This window comes from Trachinotus anak, unplaced genomic scaffold (assembly GCF_046630095.1).
Source record: "Trachinotus anak isolate AG129_WGS33_773 ecotype Australia unplaced genomic scaffold, CSIRO_AGI_Tana_v1 ptg000013l, whole genome shotgun sequence".
Classification (NCBI taxonomy): Eukaryota; Metazoa; Chordata; class Actinopteri; order Carangiformes; family Carangidae; genus Trachinotus; species Trachinotus anak.
This window is the reverse complement of record NW_027273864.1, coordinates 11,661,126-11,676,912: the sequence shown is the minus strand read 5'-3', so window position 1 is coordinate 11,676,912 and position 15,787 is coordinate 11,661,126. Positions and strand designations below refer to the sequence as shown.

Below are 15,787 nucleotides of genomic sequence, written 5' to 3'. Positions count from 1 at the left end.
AACCAAACGAACAATACATTACATGTCAGCACTCAGAAAGATATGAGATATGAGATGAAACTGTGGTGAATTTGCTGGAATAAAATAACACAAGATTAAGAGCAAAAGAGCTAGTGAAAATAAATAAAAGAATACATCTCATTCAAATGTATATAATTTACCTTTATTAAGGCTTTTTGGGACACAAAAACAGTAGAAAAGACAAAAAACAAAATAAAGTCATTATGTACACTGTACAGAAAAAGAATAACCTCAGACAGTCAGTTCTGATAAAACTGGACTTGGCCTGCAGTTTTCATTAAGATCCAGTTTGTTGATGCTACCTTCACACAGGTTGGTCAGCATGATACTTTAAGGCACATGGGCAGATAATTTGGTCTCTAAGTACGAATGGGATTCATTTTTAAGATCAAATACAAAAATGAGTCATTAAGACAAAAGATAAGACATGAGATATGTCAGGTCACTGTCATGAACGTACTCCTGAAGCTACGTAAAGCGACACTCCTCTGTAGAACTGTCATACGTGATGTGGAGCTCAAACGGCTCCGTTCTCACTGTCATGTTTTCACATTTTCATTAGATTAACAAAGGTTCGAAGGTTTTGAGTTGCATATATAATGCAACATAAAGAAAGAAAGCAAACTGTATTAAAAAAAAACAAACCTATAGCACCATCAAAATTGTGTTAAACATGCAAAGAGCACTTCAAAGACAGAATCTGAAAACATAAATAGAAGCCGTTTAGGGTTTTTTTGAGAAATGAATTTGTTTATATATCCATCCTCTGCTTTTGGTGCTGTTCAACTGTTTAGATAGAAAAAAGAAACATTCACAAACTCTTCAAAGTCTTTGAAGTTCTTTAAGCCATGCCAGTCCAGGGACGGCACATTGTTCTCATAAACTTTGGTTGCGCTTAACCTGTGTCCAATTGCATTGTGTGGATATTCAGCTATCTCAGTATTATTTCTCCATCCTAAATCCTAAAATGTTTGGTCCGGGCAGCAAAACATCCCAGCATCCCGCTGACAATACACAGAACAGTGCTACTAAAATGACGAACAAAGGACAGCTCATTTTATCCTTGTTGCAGAAGAAAGAAATGCATAAAAGAAGTGTATAAAATACAGCAGGAATGCTCATCCACAGGTAGAAACACTGGTCCACTTAACAAACATGATCCAAGTTCAGAGTTTAAGACCCAAGTCAGTCTGACCCTCCCATCCTGAGGGCAAATTAAGTGCACTTTGTGTGTGATTGTCATTAAGTCCATGTGGCTTTGGATGTGAGTCTCATCCAACACGTCAAAATCTACCTCCTGACAGACAAGACGTGGTCTGCATTTTTATATACAATCATTTCTGAGTGGTCAAGCTGCACTGAGGCATCATGGGTGATTTCTGTCTTTGCTGATGTGTATAAAATCTCTTTCAGAGTGACAACTTTCTCCCCTGATATTGATACTCCAGTGACTAGAGGTATTAGCTCTTCATTGTGACTAATGCCACTGATACAAACTACAGTATGTCTATACATTTAAGATACACCTCTGACGTGTCTTCTTTTATCTGTCCGGGAGCAATAACAATAACTGCAGCCATCTAGATTCTTGCTGCATGAGCTCGCCTGACAGGCCAAGAAAGAAAAAAAAAAAAGGAAAAAGATTTAAGAAAATATGTGGACATACAAAACAATATGAAACATATGTATCACAGACTTCACTGTAGCTTCATTCTGGATTACTGGATTCGTAAACAAAAAAAAAAAAATCTCATGCTGACATTCACAAAAATGTGTGTCATAGGTCAAATGAATGAATATTCAAATTAATTCAAAATATGAGCAAACGAGATGTTTGATTGTCACATCCGTCTTCTCAATCTTGTCCAGTTCACATTACAGAATGGTACAGTGCAAAAAAAAATGATCAGAGCAGATCTTTTCCTTCATTGGATCTTTGTCAGCTGCAGACAAATTACATCATCATAGCAGGACACGTTTTAGGTGCAGCGCGGATGTGTCTGCTCTCCTTCACAGACACGTCCTGCGGGGACGACTCCTTCCGCTCTGAGTGATTGGCTCCAGTAAGCCGAGGTGACCTGCTGCCCCCCCCCCCGCATCAAGGCTACAACAGTCCGAGTGGTCACGTGCGGGTCTTGTGGGAGACATTAACAAGGTGAATGTTTAAAGTCACAGAGCTGTGTGTTCATGCTACGTCATGTTGACAGCTCCAAATGCTACAAGAGTGAAGATCCTTCATTAATCTGCCTCTGGGTGTCTTTCTATTCAACTTTCTCTCAGTCCAGTGAGTGACGTCCCGTTCATGAAGAGCCTGTGTAGGCGTCATGAGAATATGAATGTTGTCCAGGTGTCCAGGTCTGCTGTTGCTCAGTGTGTGTTTGAATCAGAGTGCTCAGACCGCAGCCAGTAGTAATGCAGGTGGAAGAGTTTCTGTGAGACGATGAATACAGTGGTTGAACTGAGGAGGACATCTGGTTCCACTGATGGTCCGAATGCATAGCTCTGTGTGTGTGTCCGTGTGTGTGTGTGTGTGTGTGTGTGTGTGTGTGTGTGTGTGTGTGTGTGTGTGTGTGTGTGTGTGTGTCCATTGAGACTTGGTTGAAGGCAGCTGTCAGGAGACAATTTCTTCAGAGAGAATCTCCTTTCTCTGTCAGTTTTTCTGGCTGTTTCCTTAATAAACGAGAGAATGAGAAAGATTTTATGTTACATCAAGTACAGTGTACAGTGCAAATTTGTTAAAGCAGAAGTTATTAAACATGACATCGTCTTTACCTGTCAGACACGAGAGATCCCATCGACAGTGAGGCGATGGCACTGACGGCCTCGCTATCTGAGTCTCGTCTCAGCCGCCGTCTCTGGGCCTGCAGGTAGGACAGATCCACTGTGGCAGCTGAATCCTTCACACTCTGCCAGTACTCACCTGCAGGGAGCAAAGCGATGGAAAAGAGGCAGAGGAGGAAGGAAACAGAAGAGAGAAAGATTAATGGCCTCAGTCGTTGGTATTTCAGTGTTGTTTTCATCCTGAATGGTTCCTTCAGGGAAAGTGCCTGCACTGCATTAATAAAAAGCACTATTTGGTGTTTGATCCAGCAGTTGTAGCTGTTTGATCTGAATATAAGCATTGACTGTGATATAAACAGCCCCTGGTCTAAATATCCATGTTGATAATTTCAGAAATGTAAACTCAAATTCAATCTCTTCTCTCAAGGTCTCCAGGCTTGAGTCCTGTGACACACAGTGGAAGTAAAAATCAATCAGTGTTTGCAAATGTGTTCGTCTGTGAGCATGTGTGTGTTCTGGCTGTGCATGCAACTCACACATATTTCACCCCGGGTCTAAATTATGGGCTTAACATTCTTGTGGCTTTGCAAATATTTTTAATTAATCTAATTTGGTTGGGATAACATTTGTGTGCAATCAGGAGGGGATGTTGCGAAGGTCGTGTGCCAGAGAAGTGTTTGAAGATAATTGGAGCCAGGGCGGGCCGTATGTGTGCATGTGTGAGAGTGTAAGCGCGGCGGTCTGTGTGTGGGACGGCTTGAGGGAGGGATGGGAGACAGGGATGTAAAGGAGGAGAGGTGGCCAGAGATCAGGACTGACGAGGAGACAGAGGGGAGAGTTTGCTGAGTGGAGAAATAAAGAGACTAAAGTTGTAGAGAACAGAAATGTGAAGATGAAATTGTGAGCAGCTTTTAGAAACACACTTTTCTCATAAATACTGTATTGCAATTTTACAATCCTTCCTCTGTTGCTCTTCATTTCACGGTAGAGGTCGGAGTTTTTCCTTGTCTGGTCTAAGGAGAGAGGATGTTTGTTGTTCAGATTACGGATACAGAAGCACTACGTGATTTTGTGCTTTATCAATAAAAATCAACTTGACTTGAAATCCTCCCACGTATAAGGTGTTGAACATAGTGATATGATTACTAGCTGCAGCAAGAGTAACAGGTGTATTTCTTTGATCCCCTCTTCAAATAAAAACTTCAGCCAAAACCAAGACGCATGAGAACTTGGCTGATACAAATCATTTCCTGAAAAACATTTTTCTTGTTGATTTGTATTGAAAGCTTTTCATTTATGTATTCACTTCAAAGCAGCTGATGGAAATACATCTTTTTTTTTTTTTACATTTACATCTCATATGTACCGTGACGTTTCAAAAGTGAATGTGACTTTTTGCACCTGAAAGAGTGAGATATCAAAGGCTATTGAGACATTTAATGGTGGTGAGAGAAAAGGAGAAATTATGCAGTTACAGGTTAGATACAGAAAGACTTTTCTCTTGTTTTCGACACACAATCAATATAAACAGAAACAGAAGAATGAATTTTTCACTGGTTGATGCTTCAGTGTTGTGTTGAGTCAGTTCTCACCCTGAAACTGGATGACTCTCTGCAGTGACTGGACAGCGTTTTCACAGGGCTTCTGGTCCAAGATGGACTGGGAAAGTGGCTCCACCTGAAACACATCCCAGAATAAGTGGTTAGATGATTGAACACACTGTATATATCTGCACAAAAACAAAAATATATGTGCAAACACAAACACACACATCTCACCTCCATGCCCAACAAGGCACTGACGCAAGCTTCAGAAGCGTCACAGATGGCTTTGAGGTCATGCCCCCCCTCAAGAGCCAGAACCACCCGACCCCCAGCCAGTGACATGAGCTGACGGGTGAGGAAGCCGAAACCTGAAAACAGATGCACACAGGTTGAGCCAGATATCGACTAGTCTGTAGATACGGATTAATGAGAATAAAGGATTCTTCATTTTCCACTTCAGCCTCTGATTTTTACATACTGCATACATACTGCCTTGAAGATGCAACTCAGTCGTATTCAGTCCTTAGACCATCATCATTTATGATACAACATAATTCAAGCAGATTTATGAGACAAAGATGTAATCTACATTTTAAGACTAAAAAGTAGTTCCAAAAATGAAAGAAAAATTCAAATCATTCCACAAAGCAAACTTTAATTTCCCAAGTTGTACTCAAGAAGTTAGGTTTGTTTTGATCAAAACTGCTACATTCGACAGACTCATCTGATGCTAATACCAAACATCAGTACTTAAGTCTATTCAGCTGTTAAAGAGTTTGTCCGCATCAAAATACTGAGCAATATGATTCCGCAGTTTGTCCCATAAGTTAGTTGTAGTTTTCTGCTAACACACGTTTTCTTGGTGTCTATCAATATTCTGCATTTAAATGTCAGGAAGCTTAACATAAAATTAAACATTTGTCATAACTAATGGTAAAAAGCGACGGTAAAAGCAGATTCATATAAGGCAGATGTCAATTAGAGGACACACTTTTACCAACATCAGAGGAAACATTTAAGTAAACACAGTTTTGAAGACTACAAATACAACCTTAGTGGGTAAGACTATGTAAATGAGAACATATGCTGTATGTAAATGACTGACTGAGCCTTACACTTGGCTGTGACCTTGTAGCCTCCCAGTGATGATGAATGTCCTTCAACAGCATCAAAGCCAGCTGACACCAGCACCACATCGGGGGAAAACTCGTGGGCAATGGGCATCACCACGGCTCTGAGGAGGACGAGAGGAAACAAACACTGTATGTTATGTTGCATTCATTCGAGCCCTGTCACCTGGCTGAAAGAGTACATATAAGATATCGTGTTTTTAACAGGTGTTTATGATTTGTGAGAACTGAGTGAGTACAATATAATAATGAGAGAGCGAGGAAGTCATTGCACAATTGATTTAACATCAGAATAGATTGAAAAAGATGTATTATTGTAATGAACAGAATTTTAGGTTGCCTGTAAAAGTTAAAAAAAATTCAGATTGAATCATGGCAAGGTTAGGGTGATTGATTTGCAACTGGAACACATGTATGAAGTAGGATTTTTTTTCTGGCTTGTTAACTGCAAACATTTACTTCAATGTAAACCCCGTCCATTTGAAAACGATGAAAGATAAATTATCAAAGGCCACGTTCCAACTGCTTGATCTCTGTTCTTGATCCACTCCTGGTAAGTAGCCAACACTAGGAGGTGGGGTAGCTCCCAGGTGTGAATGTGTGCAAAAAGGAAGCATGAGTGCCCTGCAAACTTTTCCTGGAGATGTAAAGATCAAAAAACAGTCGGAGACTCAAATCACACATCTTTAGGTAGGTGGCTAACACTGAAGAGTTTCTGTTTTTGCAAGTGACACAAGCAGACAGAAATGAGACCCTTGACATATCTGGACTGTGACGCCCACATACTGTACACTCTACTCAGGGTAGACCACTTTCCTCGCTTCTATGCTCTCCTCCTCACTTCCTCTCGTCTCCCGCTGCCAGTTATTTAGCAAGAGCGCATGGCCCATGCCGCGTTTGATGCTCTCTCTCTCCCTCTCCCTCTCTCTCTCAGCGGCAGTTCAAAGGCACTTGTGTGGGTCTGGTTCCTATTAGGAGCTCGTCCCTCTTCTCACGTCACTGACAGCCAGCCATCTGGGATCCATTGGGCCTAATTACGCCGCCTTTGGATTCCCTAACAATGCACCCCCCACTTCTTGTCCTCTCTTCTGCTCTCCTCTCCTCTGCTGCATTCTCCTCTCCTCCATAGTCTGTCATTTGTCAGTAGCCACCTAGAAATACACATGAAAATATGTGCATGCACCCATGCATGCTACACATAGGCCAAAATAGACATATATGCTTTGAAATTGGATGTTACGTGTGTGTGCTGTGCTACCGGTGATTACACTGACCTTAAGTTCTGACCACCTTAGTAATCCTCCACACATAGATACACACACACACTACGTCATGACACTCAATCTCAACGCAGCTGAGCTTTCTCTTGATTGTACTGGAGTTCTACCACCGCTCTCAACCACAATATTTCCCCTTTTCACTAACACACCCGAACACAGAGACACACATCATCAACAGCCGCACTCTGGCTAGTTCCTCTGTTCCATCCAAAAGAGAAACACACAGTCTGGAACGCTCTGTTGTCTAAATCATGTGTTCAAATTGAATTACAGAACTGGCACCAGACTAGATACTTAATTGCATAAACATGAATTCATGATGCATAAAATTTTGTCTGTATAGTGTGTTATGCATTTATTTGTACCAGTTAATGCACAGAATGGTGGCAGCCTTATTCAAACAGTTGTGTCACATGTGTTTTCACAGAAATCCTTTCCGTGCTCTTTCTTACATTTTGCTTTTTGCAGTTTTGCAAATCCAGCTGACATTTTATACTTAATTAGATAGTTTACAGTGGCAGTAAATAAGGGGTTGTTCCCTGTGATAACATATGACAAAGGTCATTGGCCGGATATGCACCCCGGATATCACAGCTACACGGTATGTGCCTCAAACCACTGGACCACCAGGACACTCCTTTGCCACAGACCTTTGATATGGGGAAAAGTTTCTAGGAGTAACACACAATACGGTACAGTACTACAGTGTGGTTAACTGAGGAAGTTTCACACATGAAAACACTTGTCATTTCCCAAACTGGATGAAAAATACCAAAACCAGGCGCCTGCTCAGGAAAGGACCCGTTGTCTCTTAATTAGCATCCAGGGCTCCAGTAAACACTGGACTTAGTGCTTCCGAGCTTGCCTATTGGGTCTATGGATTTTACCAGTATGGGTTAGCTCATTAGCATCTTTCCTTTGACGAGGGGGCCCACCCACTGTGTGTGCTGCATGCAGCACCATGTAGAGCTCACATACTATTTAATCATTTGGTGGTGAGCCAGTGTTGCTGACAGAAACACTCTGAGTTCATTACAGTGCAGAGAAGAACCAAACCAGATTCATTCAGGGAAAATACCTTGAATTTAGTGAAATGTGTTGAGGGCCAAGGTGTGTTTCATGAGCACGGTGTGTGTTTTTGTTTTTAGTTTAGTTTTAGGGTAATCACTATATAAACCATCAATCAAAGACTTTATATTGATGCCTGTCATGTTTCAGAGCAAATCAACAATCAGGTATTAAATTTGCTTGAGATACTGATCAGATCCAATATTACATTATTACATTATACAAAAGTACACAAAAGTGTAAGAAGAAGTGTGAGAAAAGAGGAGTGTTGTATATTCCAGTACAGATGGGAAATTACGAGCTCCAAAATTTGAGAGTGGGCTTAAACCAGGAAGAGAAAAATAATGGCTTACTGTTTATCCGCTTGGCACACACACACTTGTCATTCACAGTGATGGGAAAAAAACCTCATTTTCCTATTCATCATGAAAATAATGCTTTGTGCTTTTTCTTGACCTGTTTATTCTAAATCTGCTGGTTTTATTGGCTAAACTGTTTTAATAGGATAACTGTACAGACGACTGACATGAATAACAATCTTGACAGAAGTGTAACTCATTTGATTTACAGGTGACTGCTGAATAATCATATTGGGTGGGAGGGAAGAAGGGCATCTATGCATTTGATTGGATTAAAATACTACATGCAGTGCAGTTGCATTTTCTTATCTTTGTAGATATTCTTTGAACCTTTAGGCAAGCCAACGCAATGCAGCAAAACAGCCAGTGACCTACTGGAAGCATGTGAGTGACGTGACACCAGCAATAAACAAACACTCAACATAAAAATGATGATTTTAAGATAGTAACTGTACAGTAACTGACAATTAAAAGTCAATGTAATGTTAACTTAGCTTAAATACTGAAATACCATTTGCAGACTGAGTTAAATCTTTACCTGAATGCAGCCAGGTACTCAGCATCTCCCATGGGAGGGTTCAAACCTCCTGTCCACCCCACATTAACATTGAAGCCTTCACCTGCACCTGCACCCACCTGGATGGAAAGAGAGAGGGGAGGAGGAGAGAGAGCAAGAGAGAAAAAAATAAGTCTGTGAATGTCAACAAAGTTAATAAGTCCCAGTGAAAGTTGAGAAACTGTGTGACGATGACAGATTTGTGTCAAATGTTCACAAAATCAGCACGGCTGTTGCAAAACTTGCAGCAATTGAGGGAAAGTGACTGCATCTCTTTAAGGCAACACCAGGGAGTGATTATGATTCCTAAATGAAAGACGGATGGCTGTTAATTCAACACCCCTGTCTCTCCATTTTGATTTTGATACAATTTGTCAAATGGCCTTATAAATCAGTCGCAGCCACAACAGAGTTACACCCGTTTATGGTTCCCAAGCTTTAGGCTAGAGCCATACTGGAAAATATTTCCCATTTGTACTGTATGTTGTAAAATGTTCTATTTACACATCAAAAATGTATGTATTTGAAATATAATTATAATACAAGTTGTGTATGCAGAAGTGTAGAAGGTTTGGTGTATATAACATGTCATAAAACTGACATAGTACTTCTCCATACTATTAATTTATGTGTACGTTTCACAGTATTCTGTATATGATTTTAGAGGATTTTTAGCGAGAGTCACGTCTACTCTCAAAATGCCAGGCAGAGTCGATGCAGCTCCTCTCAGTTTGACCTCACATACTTGGGGCAGAGTGAACTGAGGCCCGGGTCTTGGAAGGAGGATTCCTGCCTCTCTCTTTGTAGTCCTGCTAGCAGCCATTTAGCTGTTCTCTGAGCCTTTCACCATCAGTCAATGTGTCAGTTTGAGGGGAGAATGAGGAGGTTGATTGACACGCTCTTGGCAACAAGGCGTGGTAATTTCCTTTGTGTGTGTGTGAGTATATGTGCGTGTGTATGGGTGTGAGAGGATGTTTGAAAGAGAAAGAATGCTGATGAGCATCACAGAGCGTCTGTCTCCATTCTTCTCTCAGTGGACGGGATGTTCACAGGGCAAACGAAAAACACATGAGGCCTCCTGTCCTCTGCCAACTGGTAATGTACCCGCATGCACACGCACGTGCACATGGATACACACACATAGCTGCACACACACACACAATTCCTGCTATTGCTCCAAGTCTCTTGTGCTCCTCTGTCCTTTTTCTCTCTTTCATGTTTTGAGAGTTGCTGGACTGGATTAGGCCTCCGCTGGTTTCTGTGTGGTACGCAGCACTCTCTGTTTTAGCTATGACATCACACCCCTACCCCATGGTGTGTTATATACCTACACGGGGGACAGAAAGACTCCAGAGGTTTACCACACAGCTCAACAGAGGTTGAGGGGCCACTTTAGGCAAAGCCACATCCAAGCCAGCAGAGCGTTTTATGTACCGTCCCTCATCAGGGGATTTTATGGGAAAACATTGACTATTTTATCCTCTTATTATTGTGGAGGAGGATGGGAGAGTATGAGGAGGGGATGTGGGGGACTGGATGGGTGGTTAACACCACCGTGGGTTGGGGTCAATTCATCTGAATGGAGATAGTCATCACACTTGGTTTCTGGTAAGACCGCAGGCAAAATTCATAGGCATCTCAGTTTCCTGTATGCAAACAAAGGCATGCAATTCCACAGTACACATCCTGTTGTGAGGTTCTGACATCCAAAGCTGTGCAATTTTTCAACTGATCTAGGGAATTAAACCTAAAGTGGATTCACCAAAACACAGCGTGATGTGTTCATGGGGAATTCACTGGATAAACAAACTTGTAACATTTGGAAATTTCATGTTGAATAGATCAAAAAGTGATCCTGCTAACAAAGACAATGCAACGGTGACAGTAGACATAGATAAACAAAATAACGTGATGCTCTAAATTGTATTTTAAATGATTTATTTTGAGCCATTTTTAGATTGAACTCATGAGACGCACTCTGACTTATTTTATTCTGTAACCAGCTCAAATTACTGGATCACATTGTATAGATTAAAGTAAAATATGTTTGTTCTAATCATGACAACACTGACTGGTCCGAGGCAGAATTGGAGGGAGGATATTTTAATTTTAATCCTCAAGTCTTGTACAGTGCAAGATGATATATCTATAGCAACAGGTCCTGTTTTTTTTCCCTGTACAGGACAGACTCTGCCATCATGAAACTCAATCATCATGAACACAATTAGGTTAGAACTGGGGTCTAAATCATGTAGATAATTCCTGGATTTATTGTTACAATCATTCTTTCTGTTTTGACAAGGAAATGGTAAACACAATGCTCCTGAGCTCTCTAATGTCTCACTGGAATCACATAGTTACCAAATAATTCTATGCCAACATATCTATCTTCACATTAGACATGACTTTAAGAGTCAAACTAAAATCAGGACAATAGCTGTATTATCTGTCCATAATCTGCTCTACAAAGAAGACCTGTCTGATAAGAATAAAGGTTTCTCATGTGTTGGTCTTAAGTTATTGTGTTTACAAGAATTCAGGTACATGCAGTAACACACAAAGACCCAGACATCACCATGACAACACAAACAAAAGCAAATACACAGTACTGCTTTGGTGGACTGTTTTGTAACTACCTCACTGGGATGTCCACTACCAGGAAAGAAGTTGCCATCGTCATAGCGGTGTAGAGAGATGTACAGCACACTGGGGTCATTATAGAAAGCTTCCTGGGTGCCGTTGCCATGGTGAACATCCTGGACAATGAATGAATGACAGATTAATAAAACGAGCACAGCTTTTCCCTGTAAATGGCAAATGTGTTTTAATCTTAAAGCTTTTTGATGAAACAGGTAGTAATTAGTGTTTGATGCAGTAATATGTCAGAGCACAGTGTGTGCAAAGACATGTTGCAGGCTTGTGTGCACACACATGGTGAACAGGGACGATCACCTGGCTGCAGATCAATATCTGCATGTGTGTGTTCATATGACTGTGTGTGACTCTGTGTCTACTCTAAGCATACGTAACGGTTCAGATCACACACAAAGACCAAAGATAGCAGTGTCTAAATGAAAAAATGATATATAGCAGCGCTACTGTACAGGGCTGCTCCGCTTCTGGGGGCCATGTTCATGCCCATTATATATTTGTGTGCCTGTGCATGTGTGTTTATTCCTGCCCATGTGGGGACCAGTGGTGCTGGTCATGTGGTGGGACCTCACCCAGTCCACGATGAGGATCTTGCTGACGTTGAGTTTGTGTTGGAGTTGCTTGGCAGCGATGGCCACAGAGTTGAAGAAACAGAAGCCCCTGTGGACAAACAGACAGGAACAAAGGCAGCCACATGTGTTTATCAGGACATCTTCACTAAATTAATTTCATAGAATCACCATATGGACCTTAGGAACCTCAGAGACATGTCTCCAGATATCTGGCATCATATGGTGGCTATTCAGGCCAGGTTGTGACAATCACAGCAATGACTCCAAGTGCAAGTCATAGAGGGAAACTCCTGCCACGTAAACATTTACTGCAAATATTTGAGAAATGAGGATGTTTCATTTCAACTTGTTTTGTATTTCATCTTTCACTGCTGACAAACAAAATGTCTTTTCATATCACACCATTGTGCTGAGTCTAAAATCCTATACTCCTGAGAAATGCAGACACCACAAATTTTGTGACAAACAGAAAACCAAGCTTATCGTAAAATTCACTCCACACTCCGAATGATAACATAGTGTGAATTGCTGGCAGGACGTGTGAGATGATTTCAGTGAAATGAACTCACAACTTGGCACAGCAGTTCCCTCAACACTCACTGTCTACAGTAAAGGTATGCAAAAAAAGTGTTGATGTATGAAAAACAATGGAGGAATGTTGGAAGTGACAGTGTCAGCATGTGTCGTAAACTGTGAGTTCCTTTGTGTGAGTGTGTGTGTCTGTGGACGGTATATATGCTGCTCAAACTCTACTCATGAAGAGAAAGTCATTATCATCCCATAAATTACCAGTGTCAGGCAGTGCTGAGCACACAGTCCCAGCTGAGTGTGGTTACTTGGCTAATACCTCCTATCAAAGACTGATACAAAGCCATGCACACAAGTACACACGTCCACAACTACACATACATACAGTAGATGCGTGCGCGCATGTGCGCGTGCACACACACACACACACACACACACACACACACAGTTCTTTTGAGGTGCTTTGCTCTGTGTCCTGAAAGCTTGAAAGAAATTGAGTGGAGGAGGTAGGTTGCCCCAGGCATTGGGCAGGTAGCACACAACACACGCGCACACACGCGCACGCAAAAACACACGTTAAGACAGAGAGACATAGGGGCCCTCTCACTCTCTCTCTTGCTCAGAAGTGTAGCTGATCTTTAATAAATCCTTTGAACACTTTGCTGAGACCTCCTGGCTCCTGGTATGTGTGTGCGTGTGTTTGTGTGTATGTGTGTGAATGTGTGCATGCTGCTGTACTTACTGAGGGGAGGACTGGGTTGCATGGTGTCCAGGGGGCCTCACCACAGCAAAGCCATTCTGTGAGAGGAGAGCAAAACCCTCAACACCTTGCTGCTTTCATGAATCAAACAGTTTTAAAAGAATTGCACATTTATGCTGTTGTAAATATATTTAAATTATTGTCAACAGCTGAATATCCAGTGGAGCCACCAAAATATACTGTATATTACTGTGTTTACGCCACAACCTGTTACACACCATGCTGAGAAAACAGTTGTCAGAGATGATTAAGTACTTGGTAAGAAAGACACACCTTCAGCTCCCCTTGTGCAACTTTCAGTGCCAGGTCTGTGACACATCCTGCAGCAATACGGGAAGCTGCTGATGTGTGAAGTTCATTCCAGATTGTATCTATATCTACCTGTCAGTAAAACAGTGATGAGACAAATAAAGTCAGTTCAAAAGTCAGCCACAGATGTGAGAAAGTTGCTGCATATTTAGTTTAAGACTCATCAGAAGTGGACAGCCTTGTTTGGTTGAAGTTAAGAAAAGATTTCCTGAAATCCAGACAGACCCATTTGCAGAATTTTACCAGACAGTCTCATGGTAAAGGTATAATATATAATTAGCAGGTATAACTCATTTCATTATTATACATTATATATTTTCATTAAACTGATTTTTGCAATAATAAATAACATGAATAATTATTCTTCTATTCTTGTAGTGTTGAAAAATGTTTCAATGTGTGACAGAGGACTTTAACTTCTATGGATCCAAACAACTGCAGAGACTTCTTTTTTCACATCCACTTTCTGTTTGTTGCATCTATTCTCTGTAAAAACCTGTCTTGCGTTTCTATGTTACTGCATGCTTCAAGACTCATATTTCTGGTGGTGTGTCGTGGTGGAACAATGAAATCAGAGGAATTTCTTTTATCACAGACTTTGCCATCTTGTTCCAATCACCCTTCTTCACCAGACCAGCCAAGGGCCGGAAATCCAGGCAGATCAGTCGTCTTATCAACTGACACCCAGCCCCCTTCTTCTTTTTCTACCTCCTCTCCTCTTTTTACTTATCTGTCTCCTCTCTTCTCATTGGGCTTTGCAAGTTTCTTGTGGAACATATTATCTGTGTTTGGTCATATCAGAAGAGAAAATGCCTTTTGTCCTTTTTTATCCTCTCAATTTCTCCTTCTCTCATTGTCCATTGTTAAATTTAATCAATTCAGCTACCATCACATTTTATCTTTTTCTTCTTCTGTAACAGCATTCCCTGTTTGCCCAGACCCATTCCCTCTAAATAAAATCCAGTTTCACTGGCACGCACCCCTCCAAGCTGCAGTCTCTGTGTGTACCCTCTTTCTTCCCTTGTGCTTTTTTCTTTCTCCTACATCTCACCTTTGTTACAGCCTTTGATTTCTGATTGGGGTTCAAAGTTATCTTAGCCAAAAACAATAGCATTAGCAATTTGTAGCATTATTAGCTTAATTGTGTAATGAGGCATAATCAGCCATGTAATGTTTGCTGTTCAGTAATGCAATTAGATAAGTGGAAAGATTCCCACATGACTGGTTTTAAAGGGGTGTGTGATGTGTGTGTGCGTGCATGTATATGTGTGTGTGTATGTAAATGTCTGTCTATGGTTGTGTGGACAAATTTTTGTTGGAATTTGAAAACCATTGTTGTGAGGACGTTTTAGCTGGTCCTCACATTTTCAAAAGTGCTGTTTTAGGGTGAAGGGTAGAATTACATTCAGGTGAAGGTAAGGTCTGGGTCATCACAACTATAGAAACACCAACGTGTGTATATGTGTGTGTGTGTGTGTGTGTGTGTGTGTGTGTATGTGTGTGAGTGTGTGTGCGTGTGTGTGTGCTTACCCCAACTCCTCCACAAGGCAACATCACAAAAATCCGTTGAGATAAGATTCCTGCAGGAGAAAATTTATGTCATGAATATAATTATTTCATTAATTAATTAATATCTTCATTATCATAGTTGATTTTACCAGCCAGCTTGCGATTGTCCAGCTTGAGGCGGTTGAGAGGGTTGGTGCCGAACAGAAGCACATGTTTCTCTGAATGCACCGACTGCAGCTCTTCTAGAGTGGCTTTCCTACTGCGGATACGCTACAACACACACATACACACACGGATATATTGCATATAATGCTAATTCTGTTGATATGTATATTCTATTACATGTAGTGTGTGTGTCTAAGTGTGTAATGGGTGTGAGGACAAATTTGTGTGGACATCCCGGCCGGTTGGGGTTAGGCATTTAGTTGTGATGGACAAGATCAGTTTAAGGGTAAGGTGTCACATCTATAGAAAGACCATCCATTGAGAGACTATTGTGTGTGTGTGTGTGTGTGCTTGTGTGCGCCATACCTCACACTGGTTCCTGAGTCCTCTTTCAAGCAGTCTGGACCAGATGCTCTGGACCCTCCCAGCATGCTCAGGGTGCCGGCTGTTGTCCCCACAGGTACATTGGTGCTTCTGCATCTGGGCGTCATAAACCAGACCTAGATACACACACAAACATGCAAACACACATCACCTCTTGAAATTATTCTCC

The 15,787-nt window shown here is 41.3% G+C and overlaps 1 protein-coding gene across 4 annotated transcripts in view; it reads right to left on the bottom strand.

Moving 5' to 3' along the window:
- Positions 1-141: 141 nt before the first annotated feature.
- Positions 142-15,787, bottom strand: part of LOC139630272 (histone deacetylase 7-like) — a 44,527-nt gene continuing 28,881 nt past the window's right edge. For 3 of the 4 annotated variants that reach the window (XM_071493540.1, XM_071493539.1, XM_071493541.1), the window contains exons 13-25: positions 15,601-15,734; positions 15,219-15,339; positions 15,091-15,140; positions 13,525-13,632; positions 13,234-13,289; positions 11,964-12,051; positions 11,376-11,495; positions 8,722-8,819; positions 5,462-5,580; positions 4,581-4,714; positions 4,395-4,479; positions 2,794-2,941; positions 142-2,691 (exon numbers count right to left, since the gene is read on the bottom strand). In XM_071493540.1, coding sequence (XP_071349641.1) covers positions 2,649-2,691; positions 2,794-2,941; positions 4,395-4,479; positions 4,581-4,714; positions 5,462-5,580; positions 8,722-8,819; positions 11,376-11,495; positions 11,964-12,051; positions 13,234-13,289; positions 13,525-13,632; positions 15,091-15,140; positions 15,219-15,339; positions 15,601-15,734 — 1,304 coding nt within the window. In that variant the 3' untranslated portion in view covers positions 142-2,648. The other variant, XM_071493543.1, reaches the window with a different exon arrangement.